The 21946-nt window shown below is 41.3% G+C and overlaps 1 protein-coding gene across 1 annotated transcript; it reads right to left on the bottom strand.

The window, feature by feature from the left end:
• Positions 1–4446: 4446 nt before the first annotated feature.
• LOC124270552 (protein lifeguard 3-like) lies at positions 4447–14781 on the bottom strand. Its single transcript, XM_046705573.1, has 11 exons — positions 14728–14781; positions 13394–13647; positions 13073–13137; positions 12745–12801; positions 12243–12293; positions 10553–10592; positions 10102–10139; positions 8018–8099; positions 7218–7322; positions 5654–5701; positions 4447–5160 (listed from the first exon to the last, which is right to left on the bottom strand). The coding sequence occupies exons 2-11, from the start codon at positions 13475–13477 to the stop codon at positions 5011–5013; spliced, it is 720 nt and encodes a 239-aa protein (XP_046561529.1). The 5' UTR covers positions 13478–13647; positions 14728–14781; the 3' UTR covers positions 4447–5010.
• Between the last annotated feature and the right edge of the window lie 7165 nt (positions 14782–21946).

A 21946-nucleotide genomic window follows, 5' to 3' on the forward strand; every position in this document is an offset into this window, starting at 1 on the left:
GTGTGTCAACATCACTACCAGACAGTTAACACTATGTGTGTGTCAGTTGAACCTACCAGGATCAGGGTGTGTCAACATCACTACCAGACAGTTAACGCTATGTGTGGGTCAGTTGAACCTACCAGGACCAGGGTGTGTCAACATCACTACCAGACAGTTAACGCTATATGTGTGTCAGTTGAACCTACCAGGACCAGGGTGTGTCAACATCACTACCAGACAGTTAACACTATGTGTGTGTCAGTTGAACCTATCAAGACCAGGGTGAGTCAACATCACTACCAGACAGTTAACACTATGTGTGTGTCAGTTGAACCTATCAAGACCAAGGGTGTGTCAACATCACGACCAGACAGTTAACACTATGTGTGTGTCAGTTGAACCTACCAGGACCAGGGTGTGTCAACATCACTACCAGACAGTTAACACTATGTGTGTGTCAGTTGAACGTACCAACACCAGGGTGTGTCAACATCACTACCAGACAGTTAACACCATTTGCGTGTCAGTTGAACCTATCAACACCAGGGTGCGACATCACTACCAGACAGTTAACGCTATGTGTGTGTCAGTTGAACCTACCAGGACAAGGGTGTGTCAACATCACGACCAGACAGTTAACACCATGTGCGTGACAGTTGAACCTATCAACACCAGGGTGCGACATCACTACCAGACAGTTAACGCTATGTGTGTGTCAGTTGAACCTACCAGGACCAGGGTGTGTCAACATCACGACCAGACAGTTAACACTATGTGTCTGTCAGTTGAACCTACCAGGACCAGGGTGTGTCAACATCACTACCAGACAGTTAACACTATGTGTCTGTCAGTTGAACCTACCAGGCACAGGGCGTGTCAACATCACAACCAGACAGTTAACACTATGTATGTGTCAGTTGAACCTACCAGGACCAGGGTGTGTCAACATCACTACCAGACAAAGTTAACACTATGTGTGTGTCAGTTGAACGTACCAGGACCAGGGTGTGTCAACATCACTACCAGACAGTTAACACCATTTTGCGTGTCAGTTGAACCTATCAACACAAGGGTGTCAACATCGCTACCAGACAGTTAACACTATGTGTGTGTCAGTTGAACCTACCAGGACCAGGGTGTGTCAACATCACTACCAGACAGTTAACACCATGTGCGTGTCAGATGAACCTATCAACACCAGGGTGCGACATCACTACCAGACAGTTACAGTTAACACTACCAGAAGTTGTGTGTGTCAGTTGAACCTATCAAGACCAGGGTGTGTCAACATCACTACCAGACAGTTAACACTATATGTGTGTCAGTTGAACCTACCAGGACCAGGGTGTGTCAACATCACGACCAGACAGTTAACACTATGTGTGTGTCAGTTGAACCTACCAGGACCAGGGTGTGTCAACATCACGACCAGACAGTTAACACTATGTGTGTCAGTTGAACCTACCAGGACCAGGGTGTGTCAACATCACTACCAGACAGTTAACACTATGTGTGTGTCAGTTGAACCTACCAGGACCAGGGTGTGTCAACATCACTACCAGACAGTTAACACTATGTGTGTGTCAGTTGAACCTACCAGGACCAGGGTGTGTCAACATCACGACCAGACAGTTAACACTATGTGTGTGTCAGTTGAACCTACCAGGACCAGGGTGTGTCAACATCACGACCAGACAGTTAACACTATGTGTGTGTCAGTTGAACCTACCAGGACCAGGGTGTGTCAACATCACGACCAGACAGTTAACACTATGTGTGTGTCAGTTGAACCTACCAGGACCAGGGTGTGTCAACATCACGACCAGACAGTTAACACTATGTGTGTGTCAGTTGAACCTACCAGGACCAGGGTGTGTCAACATCACTACCAGACAGTTAACACTAGTTGAACCTACCAGGACCAGGGGTGTGTCAACATCACACCAGACAGTTAACACTATGTGTGTCAGTTGAACCTACCAGGACCAGGGTGTGTCAATATCACTACCAGACAGTTAACACTATGTGTGTGTCAGTTGAACCTACCAGGACCAGGGTGTGTCAACATCACGACCAGACAGTTAACACTGTGTGTGTGTCAGTTGAACCTACCAGGACCAGGGTGTGTCAACATCACGACCGGACAGTTAACACTATGTGTGTGTCAGTTGAACCTACCAGGACCAGGGTGTGTCAACATCACGACCAGACAGTTAACACTATGTGTCTGTCAGTTGAACCTACCAGGACCAGGGTGTGTCAACATCACTACCAGACAGTTAACACTATGTGTGTGTCAGTTGAACCTACCAGGACCAGGGTGTGTCAACATCACGACCAGACAGTTAACACTATGTGTGTGTCAGTTGAACCTACCAGGACCAGAGTGTGCCAACATCACTACCAGACAGTTAACACTATGTGTGTGTCAGTTGAACGTACCAACACCAGGGTGGGTCAACATCACTACCAGACAGTTAACACCATTTGCGTGTGTCAGTTGAACCTATCAACACCAGGGTGCGACATCACTACCAGACAGTTAACGCTATGTGTGTGTCAGTTGAACCTACCAGGACCAGGGTGTGTCAACATCACGACCAGACAGTTAACGCTATGTGTCTGTCAGTTGAACCTACCAGGACCAGGGTGTGTCAACATCACTACCAGACAGTTAACACTATGTGTGTGTCAGTTGAACCTACCAGGACCAGGGTGTGTCAACATCACGACCAGACAGTAAACACTATGTGTGTGTCAGTTGAACCTACCAGGACCAGAGTGTGCCAACATCACTACCAGACAGTTAACACTATGTGTGTGTCAGTTGAACGTACCAAGACCAGGGTGGGTCAACATCACTACCAGACAGTTAAGCACCATTTGCGTGTCAGCTGAACCTATCAACACCAGGGTGCGACATCACTACCAGACAGTTAACGCTATGTGTGTGTCAGTTGAACCTACCAGGACCAGGGTGTGTCAACATCACTACCAGACAGTTAACACCATGTGCGTGTCAGTTGAACCTATCAACACCAGGGTGCAACATCACTACCAGACAGTTAACACTATGTGTGTGTCAGTTGAACCTACCAGGATCAGGGTGTGTCAACATCACTACCAGACAGTTAACACTATGTGTGTGTCAGTTGAACCTACCAGGACCAGGGTGTGTCAACATCACTACCAGACAGTTAACACTATGTGTGTGTCAGTTGAACCTACCAGGACCAGGGTGTGTCAACATCACTACCAGACAGTTAACACTATGTGTGTGTCAGTTGAACCTACCAGGACCAGGGTGTGTCAACATCACTACCAGACAGTTAACGCTATGTGTGGGTCAGTTGAACCTACCAGGACCAGGGTGTGTCAACATCACTACCAGACAGTTAACACTATGTGTGTGTCAGTTGAACCTACCAGGACCAGGGTGTGTCAACATCACTACCAGACAGTTAACACTATGTGTGTGTCAGTTGAACCTATCAAGACCAGGGTGAGTCAACATCACTACCAGACAGTTAACACTATGTGTGTGTCAGTTGAACCTATCAAGACCAAGGTGTGTCAACATCACGACCAGACAGTTAACACTATGTGTGTGTCAGTTGAACCTACCAGGACCAGAGTGTGTCAACATCACGACCAGACAGTTAACATTATGTGTGTGTCAGTTGAACGTACCAACACCAGGGTGTGTCAACATCACTACCAGACAGTTAACACCATTTGCGTGTCAGTTGAACCTATCAACACCAGGATGCGACATCACTACCAGACAGTTAACGCTATGTGTGTGTCAGTTGAACCTACCAGGACAAGGGTGTGTCAACATCACGACCAGACAGTTAACACCATGTGCGTGACAGTTGAACCTATCAACACCAGGGTGCGACATCACTACCAGACAGTTAACGCTATGTGTGTGTCAGTTGAACCAACCAGGATCAGGGTGTGTCAACATCACTACCAGACAGTTAACACTATGTGTGTGTCAGTTGAACCTACCAGGACCAGGGTGTGTCAACATCACTACCAGACAGTTAACACTATGTGTGTGTCAGTTGAACCTACCAGGACCAGGGTGTGTCAACATCACCACCAGACAGTTAACACTATGTGTGTGTCAGTTGAACCTACCAGGACCAGGGTGTGTCAACATCACTACCAGAAAGTTAACACTATATGTGTGTCAGTTGAACCTACCAGGACCAGGGTGTGTCAACATCACTACCAGACAGTTAACGCTATGTGTGTGTCAGTTGAACCTACCAGGACCAGGGTGTGTCAACATCACTACCAGACAGTTAACGCTATGTGTGTGTCAGTTGAACCTACCAGGACCAGGGTGTGTCAACATCACTACCAGACAGTTAACACTATGTGTGTGTCAGTTGAACCTATCAAGACCAGGGTGTGTCAACATCACTACCAGACAGTTAACACTATGTGTGTGTCAGTTGAACCTATCAAGACCAGGGTGTGTCAACATCACTACCAGACAGTTAACACTATGTGTGTGTCAGTTGAACCTACCAGGACCAGGGTGCCACATCAATACCAGACAGATGTGCCACATCTTTGTCGCACATATTGTTTCAGTACAACTTAAGACCAAAGTTTTTCATTCCAATCTTGGTCCAAAATGAACATGTAAATATGTGAAGAATTATGTTTTGTTCTTTGTAACTTTGGGGACAAAACCAGTCGTAATGCTGATGATGAAATTCTACTGTCAGGGGAAATCTGAACAGAGATAATTAACCAGCAATGCTATTCATGATCGAGTTAAGTAAAACAAACAAAATCAATATCAGTAGACCTACCCACCAAACAAAAGGCACTTCAGTTCTTAGACGGGAAAATATCACACCATATACCTAAAACAAATTAATATTGACATTACTGATATTGTTAGTTATCAAGTAAATAAAACATACAATATGCCGTGTGTCGTGTCTCAGCTAGCCATGGCGGAGAATCTACCGGGTCTTGGAATCTGAACAGCATTCGCAGCACAGGCTATATGGCGCAACACAAAATATTAACAATCCAAAAGATAATTGCATCCTTCATATGCGAAAATATATTAAAGAAAGCCAGACAGGGGTTCTCATTGGTGCAACCATGGTTGTCCTTAGCTAGCATCAGCTGAATGGACGCCGTAAAGAGCTGAAAGAGAATAAACTAGCATCACGAATTGTAATAATATTAACGAGTACACTTCGGCGTTCTCTGATCTTCATCAGGTTTTAATCTCTGTATTTTTAATCACATGATGTGGACGTACTTCGACAAACAATGCATCTCGTCTACTATCTACATGCTTACTTAGCACATTAAAACACTAAAAACGAAGCTGCTTTGATAACCATGCCCTTGTACTAACGATGCATTAAGAATAGTAATTTAATGTAAGTTATTGTTCACACAAACTCTCATAACATATAATCCTTATAGAAACTATAGTTACAGTTGGTATAATGTTACTTAGTACAAAACAATGTCATGAGGTTCCTGTATTCTGCACATTTATGCATAAAAAATCCGCCGTCAGTTTTTTCACGATCCATACAGAATTCGTGTTTTCATTTAGACATAAGACTTCTTTAATTTTTCCTTTTACTCGGAAATTCATCTGCATCTGTCCATCCTATTCACTTACCTCACACATGACAATTGCAATGGCTCCACCAATGGCAGTGTCCCGGAGCTGTCAATATAAACATATAAGGTATTCACCTTTTTATGCAAAAATACTCACCCTCATACACATAAGTGTGTTATAACACCATGGAACAGGAGAACCGTTTATGTTGCAAGCTTGTGTCATGTTAAACTACAACACAACTGGTTAAACTACAACACAACAGGTAAAACTACAACACAAGTTAAACTACAACACAACAGGTAAAACTACAACACAAGTTAAACTACAACACAACAGGTAAAACTACAACACAACAGGTTAAACTACAACACAACTGGTTAAACTACAACAAAACATGTTTTACTGCTTAACTACCAATGTATTGATGGCAAAATGTCCACTGCCATCACTGAGCACAATAAAACGGTTGAATTTTAGTATTAGGACCACGGCAGCCAGTCCCATGGTTGTCTAGGATGTTCCAGATAAAGACACGCGGTAGGATTAACGTTTATTATCTATACCTTCATGTAAAATACTTTAATTTCATTGGTCAATGACGCTTTAACAACTTTCCTTATCCTGCCTCACACATAAATGTCGTTTTCTGATTGGCTGAGCGATCTTCTATTATTTTCAATGTACCCCGTCTACAAGCGAGTAACATTTTCTATGTACCCCGATGGGAATGCCGAACTCATTTGCTACTTCGTAGTAGTAATTCTTTGTCTCGGATAACATTGAATGACGTATGATGGACGGAAATTACGCTGAAGGGGTCGTTGTCGGCACGGGTACTACAGATATGTACCCCAGGTACCCTGGCCATAATGAGAATACAGAAACGTACCCTAGGACGATTCCATTCCCATTTTGTCGTATTCTTGATCGGAACTGTCGCACTGTTGTACTAGATACATTTGAATGCGTTATGTAAGTAATGAGAATACACAGTAACGGATATTTCGCGATAATGAATACCACTCGGAATCAGTTGAAAAAACGGGAACAACTACATGCGGTTTCGGTTTGGGATTGCAGAATATGGACTCGTCCGCCTTTTAGGGTACCGGCTACGTTTCTGTATTTTGACTTTGTTTAGGGTACATATATGTATACAGAAACGTACATGGGGTACATATCTGTAGTACCTGTGCCGACAACGGCTCCTTCAGCGGAAATTACCGATGTTTTGCAAATGCAAATCGATGGAAGGGAGATAACTCAAAAGTTGTTTTTCTTGTCTTGTCGTCTGGTACTCCCCACAATGATCCGATACCCGTGCTTCAAACAGTTCAAAATTACCATTAAGGTGTTTGGTAAGTTAAATACGTTGTTCACTGGTAAAAAAGACGCCATTTAATATGTAAAGTATAAGCCAAGATTCAGAACTTGACGAAAAGACTACACCATCTACTGCTTTACAAGTACAGTAGGGCTGGGTGGAAATTTTTAAGTTTTATGTTTAGGTTTCATGTCTTACAGAAAGAATTTGTTCAATGACTATAATGAAAATAGTATTTTCTGTGCTCGTGGTGCTTGACAGAGGTATGTGGCATGGTCCTTCACTGTCATTCACCTTGTAAAGTCCAAAGGCGAAGTAAGTGCCGATGCAAATGGCGCCAATGACGACGAACACCACGACGGTGACAAAAATCAGCCCCTTCTTCATGTTGATGTCAGCCTAAAACATAAAGGTTGTGTTACATAAGTTAAACACTGAGAAGTTCGATGGTCGTTGTTTAACGCCGCACTCAGCAATATTCCAATTATATGGCTGCAGTCTGTAAATAAACGGGTCTGGACTAGACATTCCAGTGACCAACAGCATGAGCATCGATCTCGCAATTGGGATAAGATGACATGTATCAACAACCCGATCCTGTTAGTCGCCTCTTACGACAAGCATGGGTTACTGAAGACAAATCTAACCCGGATCTTAACGGGTTAAAAGGCTGAGTAGGTAAGTCGGGTTCCACGCCTCTATTTCTTCAATGGGACATCAGAAATGGGTTCCAAATATTGTACCTAAGTGTGGAATCGAACCCGGAACTTCGGCTGGAAGAACGAACACTACCTCACTGCCCCATAACTTACCTGACTAAACATGGACAAGGTTTGTGTATTTCACGTTTTATTAGTAACATAAGTGAGTGAATGAGTGAGTTTAGTTTTAGCAATATTCCAGCAATATCACGGCGGGGGACACAGAAAATGGGCTTCACGTATTGTACCCATGTGAAGAATCGAAACCCGGGTCTTTCGGCGTGACGAGCGAACGCTTTCAGCCAAAATTTCATAACAAACATGTAAAGAGAGTTTAATGGAATATCTTACAAAGTTTAGAAAGACAGTTTCTAGTCCTGTCATCGTCCCTACCTTTACGGAAAAGATGGCGACAGACAGGTAGGTGAGTCCCATCATTACACTAGCGGACAGCAAGCTGTAGGTTGCAAAATGCCTGGAATACAACATTGATGGAAATACATTTGAGCAAAATATACATGTTTGATACATGTTTGCACGTGTTCAACGCCTGTTATTAAAAAAATTGACTGGTGCAAAGAACATGACACGAGACGGGTTTTTTTTAAAGTATTGTAAGTTAGTGCAGATTTGTACTACTCCACCCAAAGCCCCTCCAACAAATGTTTTTAAAAACATATGAACAGAAACTTACTGTAATTTCATCAAAATGTGTATTAACTTCATTGAGGGGCATGTAGAAGTTGGAGCTGTAAGGAAGTACATCAATCTATAGATGAACAACTTCTGTATTACAGTGAGAGCGACGTGTTCTAACATCGATATCAAAGAAGTGACGAACAGAAAATGATAGAGAGAAATGATAGAAATATATAGAAATTGCCTAGATAGAAATGCCTCTGAATCCTTATTGAGGATCATCACTTGCTTGATGACGATGCTAACATCGCTCTTGCTTTAAATAAGAAGTGGCGCATCCATAGATTGTTATCCGTCCTTAAAATGTGAGTTGGTGACGGAATATCTATTTCACACTATGACGTTCAATTTATCTGAATTCTAGTGGAATGTATTAATTTCATATTGATCCGACAGTCTGTTTCTTGCCACTAACGACGCACGGCGTCACCTGGTAGTGGCCAAAGAAAGCAAACGCTAGAGTCCATGAACACTACACAGGTAACGCCTTGGACTGGGAGTGTTGACCCGGATCAAATGTCAGTTGCCAATAACGACACATGGACCACTTCTCGTGGGTAGATGCCATTAAGATCTTATCCTATGTAGGTATACTAAAGATAACATTGTTGAGTGATGGTGATGAACTGGATCAAATGTTAGCTGCCAATAACGACATGATGGCATGGCTCGTTGTTTCTACTATCGTCTTCGCCATGCCTGTGGTCCATGCATGGTACGACCGTGAACATGTCCAGGGCGTGATGGAATATGATGCTTTCAAGCTTTTGTTGAATAGGCCCATATACAGCCTCAGAAGAATTCCAGCCAATAAACCTGATCTTGTCTTTTGGGATAAAGCTAATGAATTTATTTTATATATCATTGAATTTTCTGTCCCTTTTGACAGCAACGTGATTGGCAAGATTCAGGAAAAGAATGCTAAATATGCGGACCTCGCCTTTGGAATAGTTCGCTTGCCTCCCAAGTACACTGTCGTCAGGCTCCCCACTGTTCTCAGTGCCCTTGGGTTGGTACCTCCTGATCTCTTTGCGCAGATCAGGAGAGTGCCCGGGTTCTCCACCGGAGTACAGCCCTTTTGACACTCTGGGTAATGTAGAAGGCTGTAGTGCTGGGGAGTCTTCATATTCTCCGGAAAGTTCTTGGTGGGTTCGACTAGGCAGCGTTTCCTGGGAGAAGTCCCATTCGCTGTCTGGGCTGCGTGTAGAGGGGAAAAGGGCCCTGAGCTGATGATGAGCCTTACCAGCCTGACTGTGCCAGGATCACCCGAACCCTCTCTGCTGCATTTTCATCTTAATCTTTAAAACATAATAATAAATGCATATTTATAATGCGGCCCTCCCACACCCTAAGGCATGCTGAAAGCGCTACAGAATATTTACACTGGAGTATTTACAGATGAAGTTATACATAATATACTAAGAAAAGGTGGGTTTTAAGTCTGGACTTAAACATTTCAATTGTATCAGAGCTTTAAAAGGCACATGGGAGAGAGTTCCAAAGCACAGGTGCAGAGTAAGAGGATGATCGGTGTCCAAAGGATTTCAGTTTGTAGGATCGACAATCTGGACCACTTCTCGTGGGTAGATGCCATTAAGATCTTATGTTATGTAGGTATACTAAAGATAACATTGTTGACTGGCGATGATCAACTGGATCAAATGGCAGTTGCCACCAACGATAACATTTTCTATAGAGGATAGCGTCCAGATATATTGTATTTTTATTTTGTTTCCAGGAATATATGAATATATCACAAATGGTAGATTTAAACTCACCCAGATACTGCTCCAAGAAGGCATGCATAGGTGAAGCTCTGAAACACAAATGCATTTACAGTTATGCATGGAGCTAGAACGTCTTTGTATGTAAATTACATGCCAACCAAACACACACCTTGTATATAGCACCTAGTTGAGGTGTAAAGGTTCGATCCACAAGTCAATGTTACAGGTGACTGTACTGGATCTCGACATCGAAGCAGCGACTGTAACCATCAAATCTAGTGTTCGTCCGCCTCAGCCGGCTTGGGTTTGTGATCCGTCTAGACGGCCAACGCTGACCGTAAGACACAAACAGCTGATCTAACCATATTCCACTGATATATTGCCAATGCACAAATAAGGCATGCCAACTGCCATTCTGACCAAGCATTCTTTACTGTCAATGGTTTGCAAGAAAGGTTTAATAGGACTAATTCATTACTTGTATACTTTTCCGGGTACTTACAAATATGATAAAGCGAATGCCGTTTCCTTGAAGCATTTTCCTGTAAAGAAAGATGCAAATGTGCATCATCTGTTGAACATCAATAGCAGAACTCAAAAAAAAAGATTTAACCCGCATCATATAGCTCTAACACTTTAAAGACAACAAATATGATTAGTAAAATATAACAAAATGGATTTTTTTCAGAAGTTTGAATCCCATATTTGCATTGGTTATAATCACAGGTTTGTTACCAACATAGGTTGGTAGTGTCCAGGGTAGAAACTAGCTTTTAATACAGACAAGTGGTCTTGCCTAGGGAGGTTCACAAGAACGTTACAGAAGAGGTGCTCACTTCCTGTAAAACAAGGTGTTGGTCAAGGCTGTGTTTTGTCAGCTTGGTTATTTTCATTGTATATTAATGACCTATTATACGCACTAGAATCATTACAACACGGTTTAAGTCTTCCATGGGGTAATGTGCCAGGTATCTTATTAGCAGATGACACAACTATTGTAAGTGGAGCCATAGATGGCCTACAGTGTGCACTAAATGTGTGTTTTGAGTACTCTTGTAAATGGCATCTTAAATATAATGCCGACAAAAGTGTATTCTTATTGTTTGGTAATACCCAAAAACATACATGTCCATCATTTTACATTGGGGAGAAGATTGTAACTCAAAAAAGATCTTGTTGTGTATGCTGGCTTGTACATAACCACTGCATCTTCAACTTTAGTGCGTACTCAAAAATCATGTGATAAACTTAGAATGTTAGTCAACACAAATCGCTGCAATGGTTTGTTCTTTGGTGGTCTAAACCCCATGTCTGCTTGTGGAGTCTGGAACAGAGTTATGTTACCATGTGCCCTGTTTGCATGTGAATTATGGTGTAAACTAACATCTAAAAGAGTATGAAATACTTGAAAGAGCTCAATCTTTCTTCTGTAAACACATCCAGGGCTCTCTAAATGTTCTCCGACAGTTGTCGCACGAGACTGTTTAAATTTACTATCAGTCCAAGCATACATAGAGAAAACGTTGTCTTATGTTCCTTGGCAAATTATGTAGAGGTAATTTAAATTTTGTATTCAAGAATGTCTTAAACTTTAAACTTAGTCAATTCTTACTTGACTCATGTTATGAAAGAGAAGCTAAAAGTACAAATCCCTATCTACCATATGCTACTATTAACATATAAATACGACCTGACAGATTATGTAAATACATACATTGTGTCTGCCAGCTTTCCTAATAAAGCACAATGGAATGTCCATGTTACGAAAACAATTCATGATGCTGAAAATATCCATATATGTAAAGAGTTAACGTCAAGGGAAAATCAACATAGATACTATTCAGTGCGAGACCAGAATATACATAGATTATGGCAAATGTCGATCCTACGACCTGATTTATTTCACTGTATTGCAAACTTGGTGCATATTAGTACTCTGCGTATCCAATCAAAAGAGTGTATATGTGGCACATTTGCCTACGATATTGTCAAACATGTTTTTATGTACTGCGAGCTGACAAGCCGTCAGAGAGATCTTCTTATCGAATCAATTATTGACATAGTAGATGTAAATACGTTTTCTAGCCTTTGGAACAATGATGAAGAATTGATTCTATGTTTCTTACTCGGAGGACTTCCAACGGAATATTGTCTATCCCTTGATGATATCTCATCTCCTAACATGTACTTACTTTTTTGGGAGGATTATAGCCAAGACGGCAAAGGCCCAAAGAAACACCCCACTGCAAAACAAACAGGAATATCTGTCATTGAATGTTTAATGGACGTGTGATCTAACTGACACGACCGTACGTTGGTTCACCATTACAAACAGGAATATCTGTCATGGGGTGTTTAATGGACGTGTGATCTAACTGACACGACCGTACGTTGGTTCACCATTACAAACAGGAATATCTGTCATGGGATGTTTAATGGACGTGTGATCTAACTGACACGACCTTACGTTGGTTCATTATTACAGCTGATGAATGATGAATGAATATAAGGTATCCTCAGACTATTGTCGGTCAACAGAAGTCACATGTTTAACATCCCAACTTCGCACAACACGAGGTCTGAAAAACTTAAGCACTTTGAATAAGTGATTAAAGACGGGTCTGTCAGACTGAATACATTACACATCTTTCACCATCTCAGAGCTGATAGTATGTGGGCTGACTTTACACTTACATGAAAGCGTACAGCAGAGGCAACCCATCCTTCTCCATCCAGCCTGTGATCGGTTTGCTGAAAAACACACAGTATCACCCATTTTGCAGGACGTTGCCTTGATGAGTGATGGGAAATGGCATGGCTTACATGTTACATGTGTTGATCTTCATCTATATAGTGATCTGTCTGCTTGTTTCGCAGGACGAATAATTCGATTTAAATCACCAAAGATTTTAACTCTTTATCAAATTATTATTGTATTTGTCATATGGGCTAAGAAGTCATCTGAAAGAAGACAGTATTGCGTCCTAAAGTTATATCCTTAAAGAAAGCATTGTTTACTTACATAAAGACAAAGATACTGATAGACCCAACCGCTGATATCTGTATCGCCATGAGGAGAAGGTACAGCTGTAAAAGTATTGGTACATAGGCTCAAGTAGTATCATGAGGCGGTGTTATGAAGGTAATACAAGGAGACAGTATATCTCTTTAAACTTTGAGAATAATGCCGTAGTGTTTTGTTGTGTTTACTAGAGATTTATTGATTGGTTGGTTGGTTGTTTCTTCGCTATTTTAACTTAACTTACGTATATAGATATAGCTCTAGTGAAACAACACAATATGTTTTATGATCCTTTTCAGCATTCTAACATTACAAACCTACCCTCCGAATCATTGCTCTTCGGACTTCCTTGCTTATGAAGCCTTTCAAAGAAGGGTCGGCCGCAGGTGCCGATGTTCCTGTCATATTTTAACCACGTGACGGTGTTGCTGGGGTTGCTGCTGGCTTTGGCTTTGGGGCTTGTGCTGGTTCTGGAGATGGCTGTGATGCTGTTGCTGCTGCTACTACTGCTGTCGGGAGTACTCGTTCCGTAGACGATGTTACAAAGACTTGTCTTGGTGGAGGCGGCCTTTGAGCTTCATTAAAATGACAACATAAAATTATATATATTTTAACCACCCTCGCTAGACGAAACAAACCCCGCCTTATCCCGTTTGTTAAAGAGGTGACATGTGCTATGGTAATCAACGCAGCGCTTCAGAGCCGAAAACATCGTCATAAATGTTTAGCAAAGGATTATTGCAAATCATCACGGATAGCAGATATTCATTTCTATTGATATATACATGCCATTATGATAGAAATACTGTTCGTCTGCACGATCATTCGTGAAACTAGGTCATAGCTCGCGTCCTTTATAGCGTGGGCCGACGCCATGATGAAAAAGTCGTCCGTTTGTATAATGGGACCAACGCATATGAATGTAAACTTATTGGGCAAAATAAACAACGACAATATACAACTTCTATACATAATATTTAATAAGCCTGTAAATCTAAGTAGCAACAGATGCTACTTTCACGATACATCACATCATAACATAAGCCTTTTTATTACCCATACGGGTGAGGAGATCCCGTGTAATATCTTTTTGATATTTGCACAGTGTGCAATTTAGTGATTCTCGACGTTGATTGGTTGATCATATATTTGTACATTTTCATTAGATGCCAGAACTACTTTCACACACTACGTTCATTCATAAAGTTTCATCGATTCATTGATAAATTGACATTATGTAATGTAATCACACATTCCGAGATCTAAAAAAATAACATTGAGGTTAAAGAGTATGAATATTCTTTTTATTAGACGTTATTATTTTGGAATAAAACTGCGTTATAAATAGTAGTCTTTTTAAATTATATAATCTTTAAAAAACACCAAACAATCGTTTGCATTGTTTGTAAACAAACATGGCCGCCGTTAGGCTAACCCCGATCAAGGTCACTTACCTAGTTAAAGTTGACGGTGACCAAATAGGAAGAGTGATAAGAATTTTACAGCCCTTGAATTCCCAAAACCTGTTTGTTGTTGAAACTGAATTCGGGGAAACAGAAACAGCAAGATACCGACTAAGGTGTTATCTGAAAGTGTAACAAGTAGGTCGGACACGGCGTCTATGCCATCGAACCAGAAAATAGCTCCTTTCTTACCGGAATCACTGCTAAATGTTCTTCTTCAAGATGACTTTTTATATCCATGCATTCCTAATCATTCTGAGAGGTTGGTCCCAGTAGCCGATGCAGAGACTGACACATTTCATAGACTCGGATTCCGACTAGAGTCCTTCTTGCAACTGCTGTACTCTACTAAAACGAGAGTGTAACACGCCTTCCACAGAACAAAATGTTGTTTAATCTTCGGGACACCTGCAGTTTACGGGTCCCCAGACCCGGAAGTAGAAATGTATTCTTTATAGCTCGCGCTTTGCGCGAGCACGCGACAAAGGCGCATTTGCTGCCTTCGGCAGTAAGTGACGCGCACAGCGCGTCTTATATATAGAGAAGCACGCGAGAGCGGGCTGATCTCCGTTAGGAGACATTTTAGACGAAATTAGAGGTCATTTTCGTGTTTACTGGCAAAAGTTTAATTTAAAACTTCGTCTGAAAGAATAATGCTGAAAGACGATAGTTTTAAACACGAATTTTAGTAATGCTCCAAAACATCAATCCAATCGTTAGTAATCAAGGGGAAATCCTGATAACGTTCCTTTTATCTGATTGGTCAATTGTGGACGCACGTGTCGAATGTTCCAAATAAGGTAGTGGGTTACTACGACTGCCACAACTTTAAAGCGCACGGTTGGTGAGTTGTATTTTGCTTGTCGCTTGATTTCAATCTTGTTTATTTGACTTGCTTAGCTATGGCTGTAAGGAGAATGGTGTATGATGATTTGTATGAGTTGTGTAGAGATGAGAGAAAGTTGATGGATTGGTTGGAAGCGTTTGGTTTGATTAGTGAAATTTCAGATCGGGGAAATGTCGCATGTGAAGTGTGACAGTAAGGGAGTATCAGGGAAAGCTCGAAAGGATTCGAGTCGGAGTGAGGGTTATGTGTGGCGTTGCTCAAATAAAAAATGCAATCATAAAATTGTAGCAAGGCGTGATTCTTGTTTTTTTAAGTCTCATTTGTCCGTCAGTGAAATTATGAAATTGACATTTTATTGGGTTTATCGAGTGAGAGAGAATTTTGTGAGAGTGCAGTTGCGTCTGGGGTCTGATCACACTTTGGTTGACTGGTTTAATTATTGCAGAGATGTGTGTTTGTTTGTGATGGAAGAGGAGAATGAGATGATAGGGTGGCCAGGGATTGAAGTTGAGATTGATGAGAGTAAGTTTGGGAAGCGTAAGTTTCACCGAGGAAGGCGAGTGGATGGTGTGTGGGTGTTTGGGGGTATCGAGAAAGAAAGTAACAGGATGTTTTTGGAAGTTGTGGAGAAGCGTGATGCTGATACCCTTTTGAGTGTGCTGAGAAAGTGGGTGCGACCGGGATCGATAATTCATTCTGATTGTTGGAAGGCGTATGCTAGGCTGAATGAGATGGGATACGAGCATGTGACAGTGAATCATAGTAAGGAATTTGTGAATGCAGAGAATGGTGCGTGCACTAATAAATTTGAGAGTACGTGGAATGCAGTGAAAGCGTCCCTGCCCAGGTATGGAACTACGAAAGGTTTGTATGATAGTTATTTTGTGGAGTACAATGTGAGGAAGAAATATTTACGTTGTTCTGATGATCCTTTCGTTACAATTCTTACTTTTATCCGCCGTGTATTTGACCCCCCAAAAAACCATGAATATTTTAAAATGGTTGAAAATGAAAATAAAGAAAATGACATGCAAAATGAAAGCACAGATGAATTTAATTCAAGTGCAGATTTGTTCTTGTAAGGTAAGTCAATTCAATTCAGGCGCAGATTTGTTCTTGTAATATAAGGTAAGTGAAGCGTTTCGATATTTGTTTTCTTGCTGTGCTACATATCATGTAAACTTACCTGTTTTGTTTATTGTAAATGAAAATGGAAAAAGAAGGTTATATTGAAGCATCTAAGGGCTAAAATATTTCATTTCAACGAAACAATACATTACTGGGGTATTTTTATGTCAGCGTCTTCTTAAAATATGAATAAACATTGCAATTGACAAATCCAGAAAATAATACAAACCCTTAAACATTGTTGAGGAACGAAGGGCTAGAGAAGATTATCGATTAGTATCCAAGGGTAATTTAATGGCCCAAAACAAGGCCAAAACAGCGATGTTGTTATTCGCTGGAGCAAACAAAAAATGGCGTCGGCGTTAGTGCTCGCTTCGATGTAAATATGGCTTCTGCGCATGTCTGTAGCGAAAACTTCCGGGGACCCGTGAAGTGCAGTCTACCCGGTCCCCAACTTCTAACCGTTGACTTTCCCAAAAATTGACAGGTTTTTGCCAGAGTGTGTTTCAACACTACACCGTCACCCTTCACTAGAAAACACGTCAGTCGTGAATGAACGATGTTCCGTCGCACTGACTTGGTCGAATAAATGTTTAGCTCTTATTAAGTTCAATGATATATTTAAAAGATCATTTTTATCAAATTAACAAATGTTAATTAATTTTTCCAGGCATAATAATTTTGTTGTATTTTAAAGCGATTTTATGATGTACTGTTTCCATAGCGTAGTTATGTTATTACCGCTGGAGCAGTTAGGTTTAATACGCGCATGAATACGAATCAGATGTTTAAGGTCACAAGTCCTGTCTCCGGGTGGTTTTTATTTCGTGGTTCTTCCTTTTAAATTACATTATGGGTAATAAATAGAATAACCAACGAGGTACGAGTGATTACGGGAAATATGCCCGAGTTGAAATAATGTTCACAGTGCCGAACCTTGGCGAGGCACTGAACATTATTTTAAAGTCCTGTCTCCGGGTGGTTTTTATTTCGTGGTTCTTCCTTTTAAATTACATTATGGGTAATAAATAGAATAACCAACGAGGTACGAGTGATTACGGGAAATATGCCCGAGTTGAAATAATGTTCACAGTGCCGAGCCTTGGCGAGGCACTGAACATTATTTTAACGAGGGCATATTTCCCGTAATCACTCGTACCTCGTTGGTTATTCTCTAAATATACATGTTGGCTTACAATTTTAAACTGTTTCCCACCTGCTAATTATCATGTATCCACAGTATAGCATATTCCATATACTCCATGTGATCGACATACAGCATGGTATATTCTAAATAGTCCATGAGATCAACAGTCACATTTTTTAACATGGTTACGTAAACAGGCCTTGTCATGTAAACACAGTCCTCACTCTCGTACGGATTCGTAACAAACGTCATCCATAAGTACTCCCTGCTGAACAGAACACTGTCATAGGTTTATACATAGTTTTACACCACAGTGTCAGTAGCACAGTATCAGTAGCACAGTATCAGTAACACAGTATCAGTATCAGTATCACAGTATCACGTATTAGTATCAACGTTTCAGTATCACAGTATCAGTTTCACAGTATCAGTATCACGTATCAGCATCAAAGTATCAGTATCACGGTATCAGTATCACAGTATCAGTATCACGTATCAATATCAACGTGTCAGTATCAGTATCACGGTATCAGTATTACAGTATCAGTTTCACAGTATCAGTATCACGGATGAGAATCACACTGCTGGTAACATCCCCAACCATCACTACGAGATCCATGCAATACAAACCAGTGAGAAAAGAGTGATGAAAACCGTCTGTAAATGTCATAGTATGGGAAAGAATTTCGCGTCATGATGCCAAGCAATATGTCGCACTCAGTAAGGTTGATTGAAAAGCTAAGATGAAAGTAAAATGTCATTCCTTCAATTGTGTATGATATGTACAATCATTGTCAAAAACACCTTCGCAACTCAGACATTGAGGCGCCATAAGCTGCAATTGTTGGTGTGGTTCCCGACATGAAAGGGACATTCACGATGGGTAAATCGAAATCCCCGTTCTTGTCACAGAGCTTGGGACACAGGTTGGCTTTGTTTTGAATTTCCACGCAGGAAACAAGAAACTGAATATGGTTTCTCGGTTGTTATTCCTTTCCAACTCTGGTGGAGGGGTGGGGTACCCTGGAGGTTAAAGCGTTTGCTCGTCACACTGAAGACACGGGTTCGATTCCCCATATGGGTACAGTGTGTAAATAGAAACAACCGGGCATGAAGCGGGGCTTCGAACTGGTAAAGTTGTGGCGCTAGTGAAAGAATGTTTGAAAGGGATAATGCTGACCAATTTATTGGATTCGAATAGATATTGTGAATGTATTTGGAAGATGTCAGAAAATACAACCCAATATTTCCAAATGTTCATTACGAAAACAATGCAGTTAGTTCCTGTGAATTAAATGTGTGTTTGGCACACTCCTAGTGTCTTCACACACCTCAACGATCAACCTTTGCACGTGTTTTGTTCACAAGTATGGCGAGGACTATCCCTTTTTTGGAACGCTATGTCCGACCATGTTGATAGCTGATACAAGAAATGACTTACTTGGTTGTGAATAATGTAATGTCAAGTACGTCATTTACATGGAACCAATATCGTTGCAGTATTGATCTTCTGATCGATTCAATTACCGAACCGCCCGACATACTCTTATTCAATGGTCTATCATCCGGTATGCGAGATCTCCTGTGATTTTGTTGCTAATCACATGACACATGACACATGACACTCTATCCATACAAAATGGCCTCCAAGCTGAAGCTGACAGCCTCTCTATAAGATGGATTCCAACAATTTGAAAGTGCCCTAATTGATACAGTACTTGAAGATACAAGGCATTACGACTACTGAGTACAGGAAGGGCGTGTTACTTGCTTTTACCACGTGCGTGAGTCAGTTTCACGTGGAAGATGATCCAGAGACGGCGTTTGACGCCATTTTGTCTTTAAGGGTGTCCTTTGTGAAGTGACCGAAAATTCAGTCTTAGCATTTTAAGTAAATGTAATAAAATATAGCCATATTTCAAACACTATGTTAGAGATTTTAAGAAAATCCTGAATCAGACATGTGAGCATCTCATAACCCCAGGAATTGTGAGAGTGAGTGAATACATTTGAACAAAATATCTGATATATGGGTTTTCAAGTGTTTTCTTTGAATGACGCAAAGAACGTGACATGAGACGGGGTTTTTGTAAGTTAAGTATTCTATTTTAGTGCAGATGTATACTATTCAACCAAAACCCCTCCCAAAAATGTTTTAGAAACCATATGAACTGTAATTTCATCCAAATGTGTATTAACTTCATTGAGGGGCATGTAGAAGTTGGAGCTGTAAGGAAGTATACCAATCTATAGATGAACAAACTATTTATTACAGTGAGAGCGACGTGTTCTAACATCGATATCAAAGAAGTGACGAACAGAACGCGATAGAGAGGCATATATACAAGTGTGAGGATGTGTTTTTCCAGTGCAATGGGAGTTGGGACTGCAATGACATAGGGAAGCCAGTTACCAACGCATTGCCTAGATAGATATGCCTCTGAATCCTTATTGAGGACCATCACTTGCTTGATGGCGATGTTAACATCGCTCTCACTTTGCATAAGAAGTTGCACATCCATAGATTGTTATCCGTCCTTAAAATGTGAGTTGGTGACGGAATATCTATTTCACACTTTGACGTTCAATTTATCTGAATTCTAGTGGAATGTATTAATTTCATATTGATCCGACAGTCTGTTTCTTGCCACTAACGACACACGACATCGCCTGGTAGTGGCCAAAGAAAGCAAACGCTGGAGTCCATTAACACTTCACAGGTAACGCCTTGGACTGGAAGTGTTGACCCGGATCGAATTTCAGTTGCCAATAACGACACATGGACCACTTCTCGTGGGTAGATGCTATTAAGATCTTATGTTATGTAGGTATACTAAAGATAACATTGTTGACTGGTGATGATCATCGAGCTCAAATGTCAGTTGCCAATAACGACACATGGACCACTTCTCGTGGGTAGATGCCATTAAGATCTTATGCTATGTAGATATACTAAAGATGACATTGTTGAGTGATGATGATGAACTGGATCAAATAGCAGCTGCCGATAACAACAATATGGATGAAGTCGACTGGTCTCAAATGTGAAAATGAGGGCTTTCTTTTTGCTGCTCAGGACCAGTCACTTCACACTCGTAATCGCCAAAATGTGATTTTTAAACTAAATATTAACATGAAATGCCGACTGTGTAATGAATTTACAGAGACTGTCCAACATCTTGTCAGTTGATGCCCTTCCTTGGCACAAACAGCATACCTTGTTGTTTCTACTATCGTCTTCGCCATGCCTGTGGCTTTGATTCCGAGGTCCATCCATGCTACGACCGTGAACATGTCCAGGGCGTCATGGAAAATGATGCTTTCAAGCTTTTGTTGAATAGGCCCATATACAGCCTCAGAAGAATTCCAGCCAATAAACCTGATCTTGTCCTTTTTGATAAAGCTAATGAATTTATTTATATCATTGAATTTTCTGTCCCTTTTGACAGCAACGTGATTGGCAAGATTCAGGAAAAGCATGCTAAATATGCGGACCTCGCCTTTGAAATGTCTCGCTTGCATCCCAAGTACACTGTCGTCAGGCTCCCCACTGTTCTCAGTGCCCTTGGTTTGGTACCTCCTGATCTCTTTGCGCAGATCAGGAGAGTGCCCGGGTTCTCCACCGGGAGTACAGCCCTTTTGACACTCTGGGTAATGTAGAAGGCTGCAGTGTTGGGGAGTCTTCATATTCTCCGGAAAGTTCTTGGTGGGTTCCACCAGGCAGCGTTTCCTGGGAGAAGTCCCATTCGCTGTCTGGGCTGCGTGTAGGGGCAAGGGCCCTGAGCTGATGATGAGCCTTACCAGCCTGACTGTGCCAGGATCACCCGAACCCTCTCTGCTGCATTTTCATCTTAATCTGTAAAACCTAATAATAAATGCATATTTATAATGCGCCCTTTCCACACCCTAAGGCATGCTCAAAGCGCTACAGAATATTTACACTGTAGTATTTACAGCTGAAATTATACGTCATATACTGAGAAATGGTGGGTTTTAAGTCTGGACTTAAACATGTCAATTGTGTCAGAGCTTTTAAAGGCACATGGGAGAGAGTTCCAAAGCACAGGTGCAGAGTAGAGAACGATCGGTGTCCAAAGGATTTCAGTTTGTAGGATCGACAATCTGGACCACTTCTCGTGGGTAGAGGCCATTACGATCTTATGATATGTAGGTATACTAAAGATAACATTGTTGACTGGCGATGATCAACTGGATCAAATGGCAGTTGCCACCAACGATAACATTTTCTATAGATGATAGCGTCCAGATATATTGTATTTTTATATTGT

This window comes from Haliotis rubra, unplaced genomic scaffold, assembly GCF_003918875.1.
Source record: "Haliotis rubra isolate DU_JTF1 unplaced genomic scaffold, ASM391887v1 Scf1526, whole genome shotgun sequence".
NCBI lineage: Eukaryota > Metazoa > Mollusca > Gastropoda > Lepetellida > Haliotidae > Haliotis > Haliotis rubra.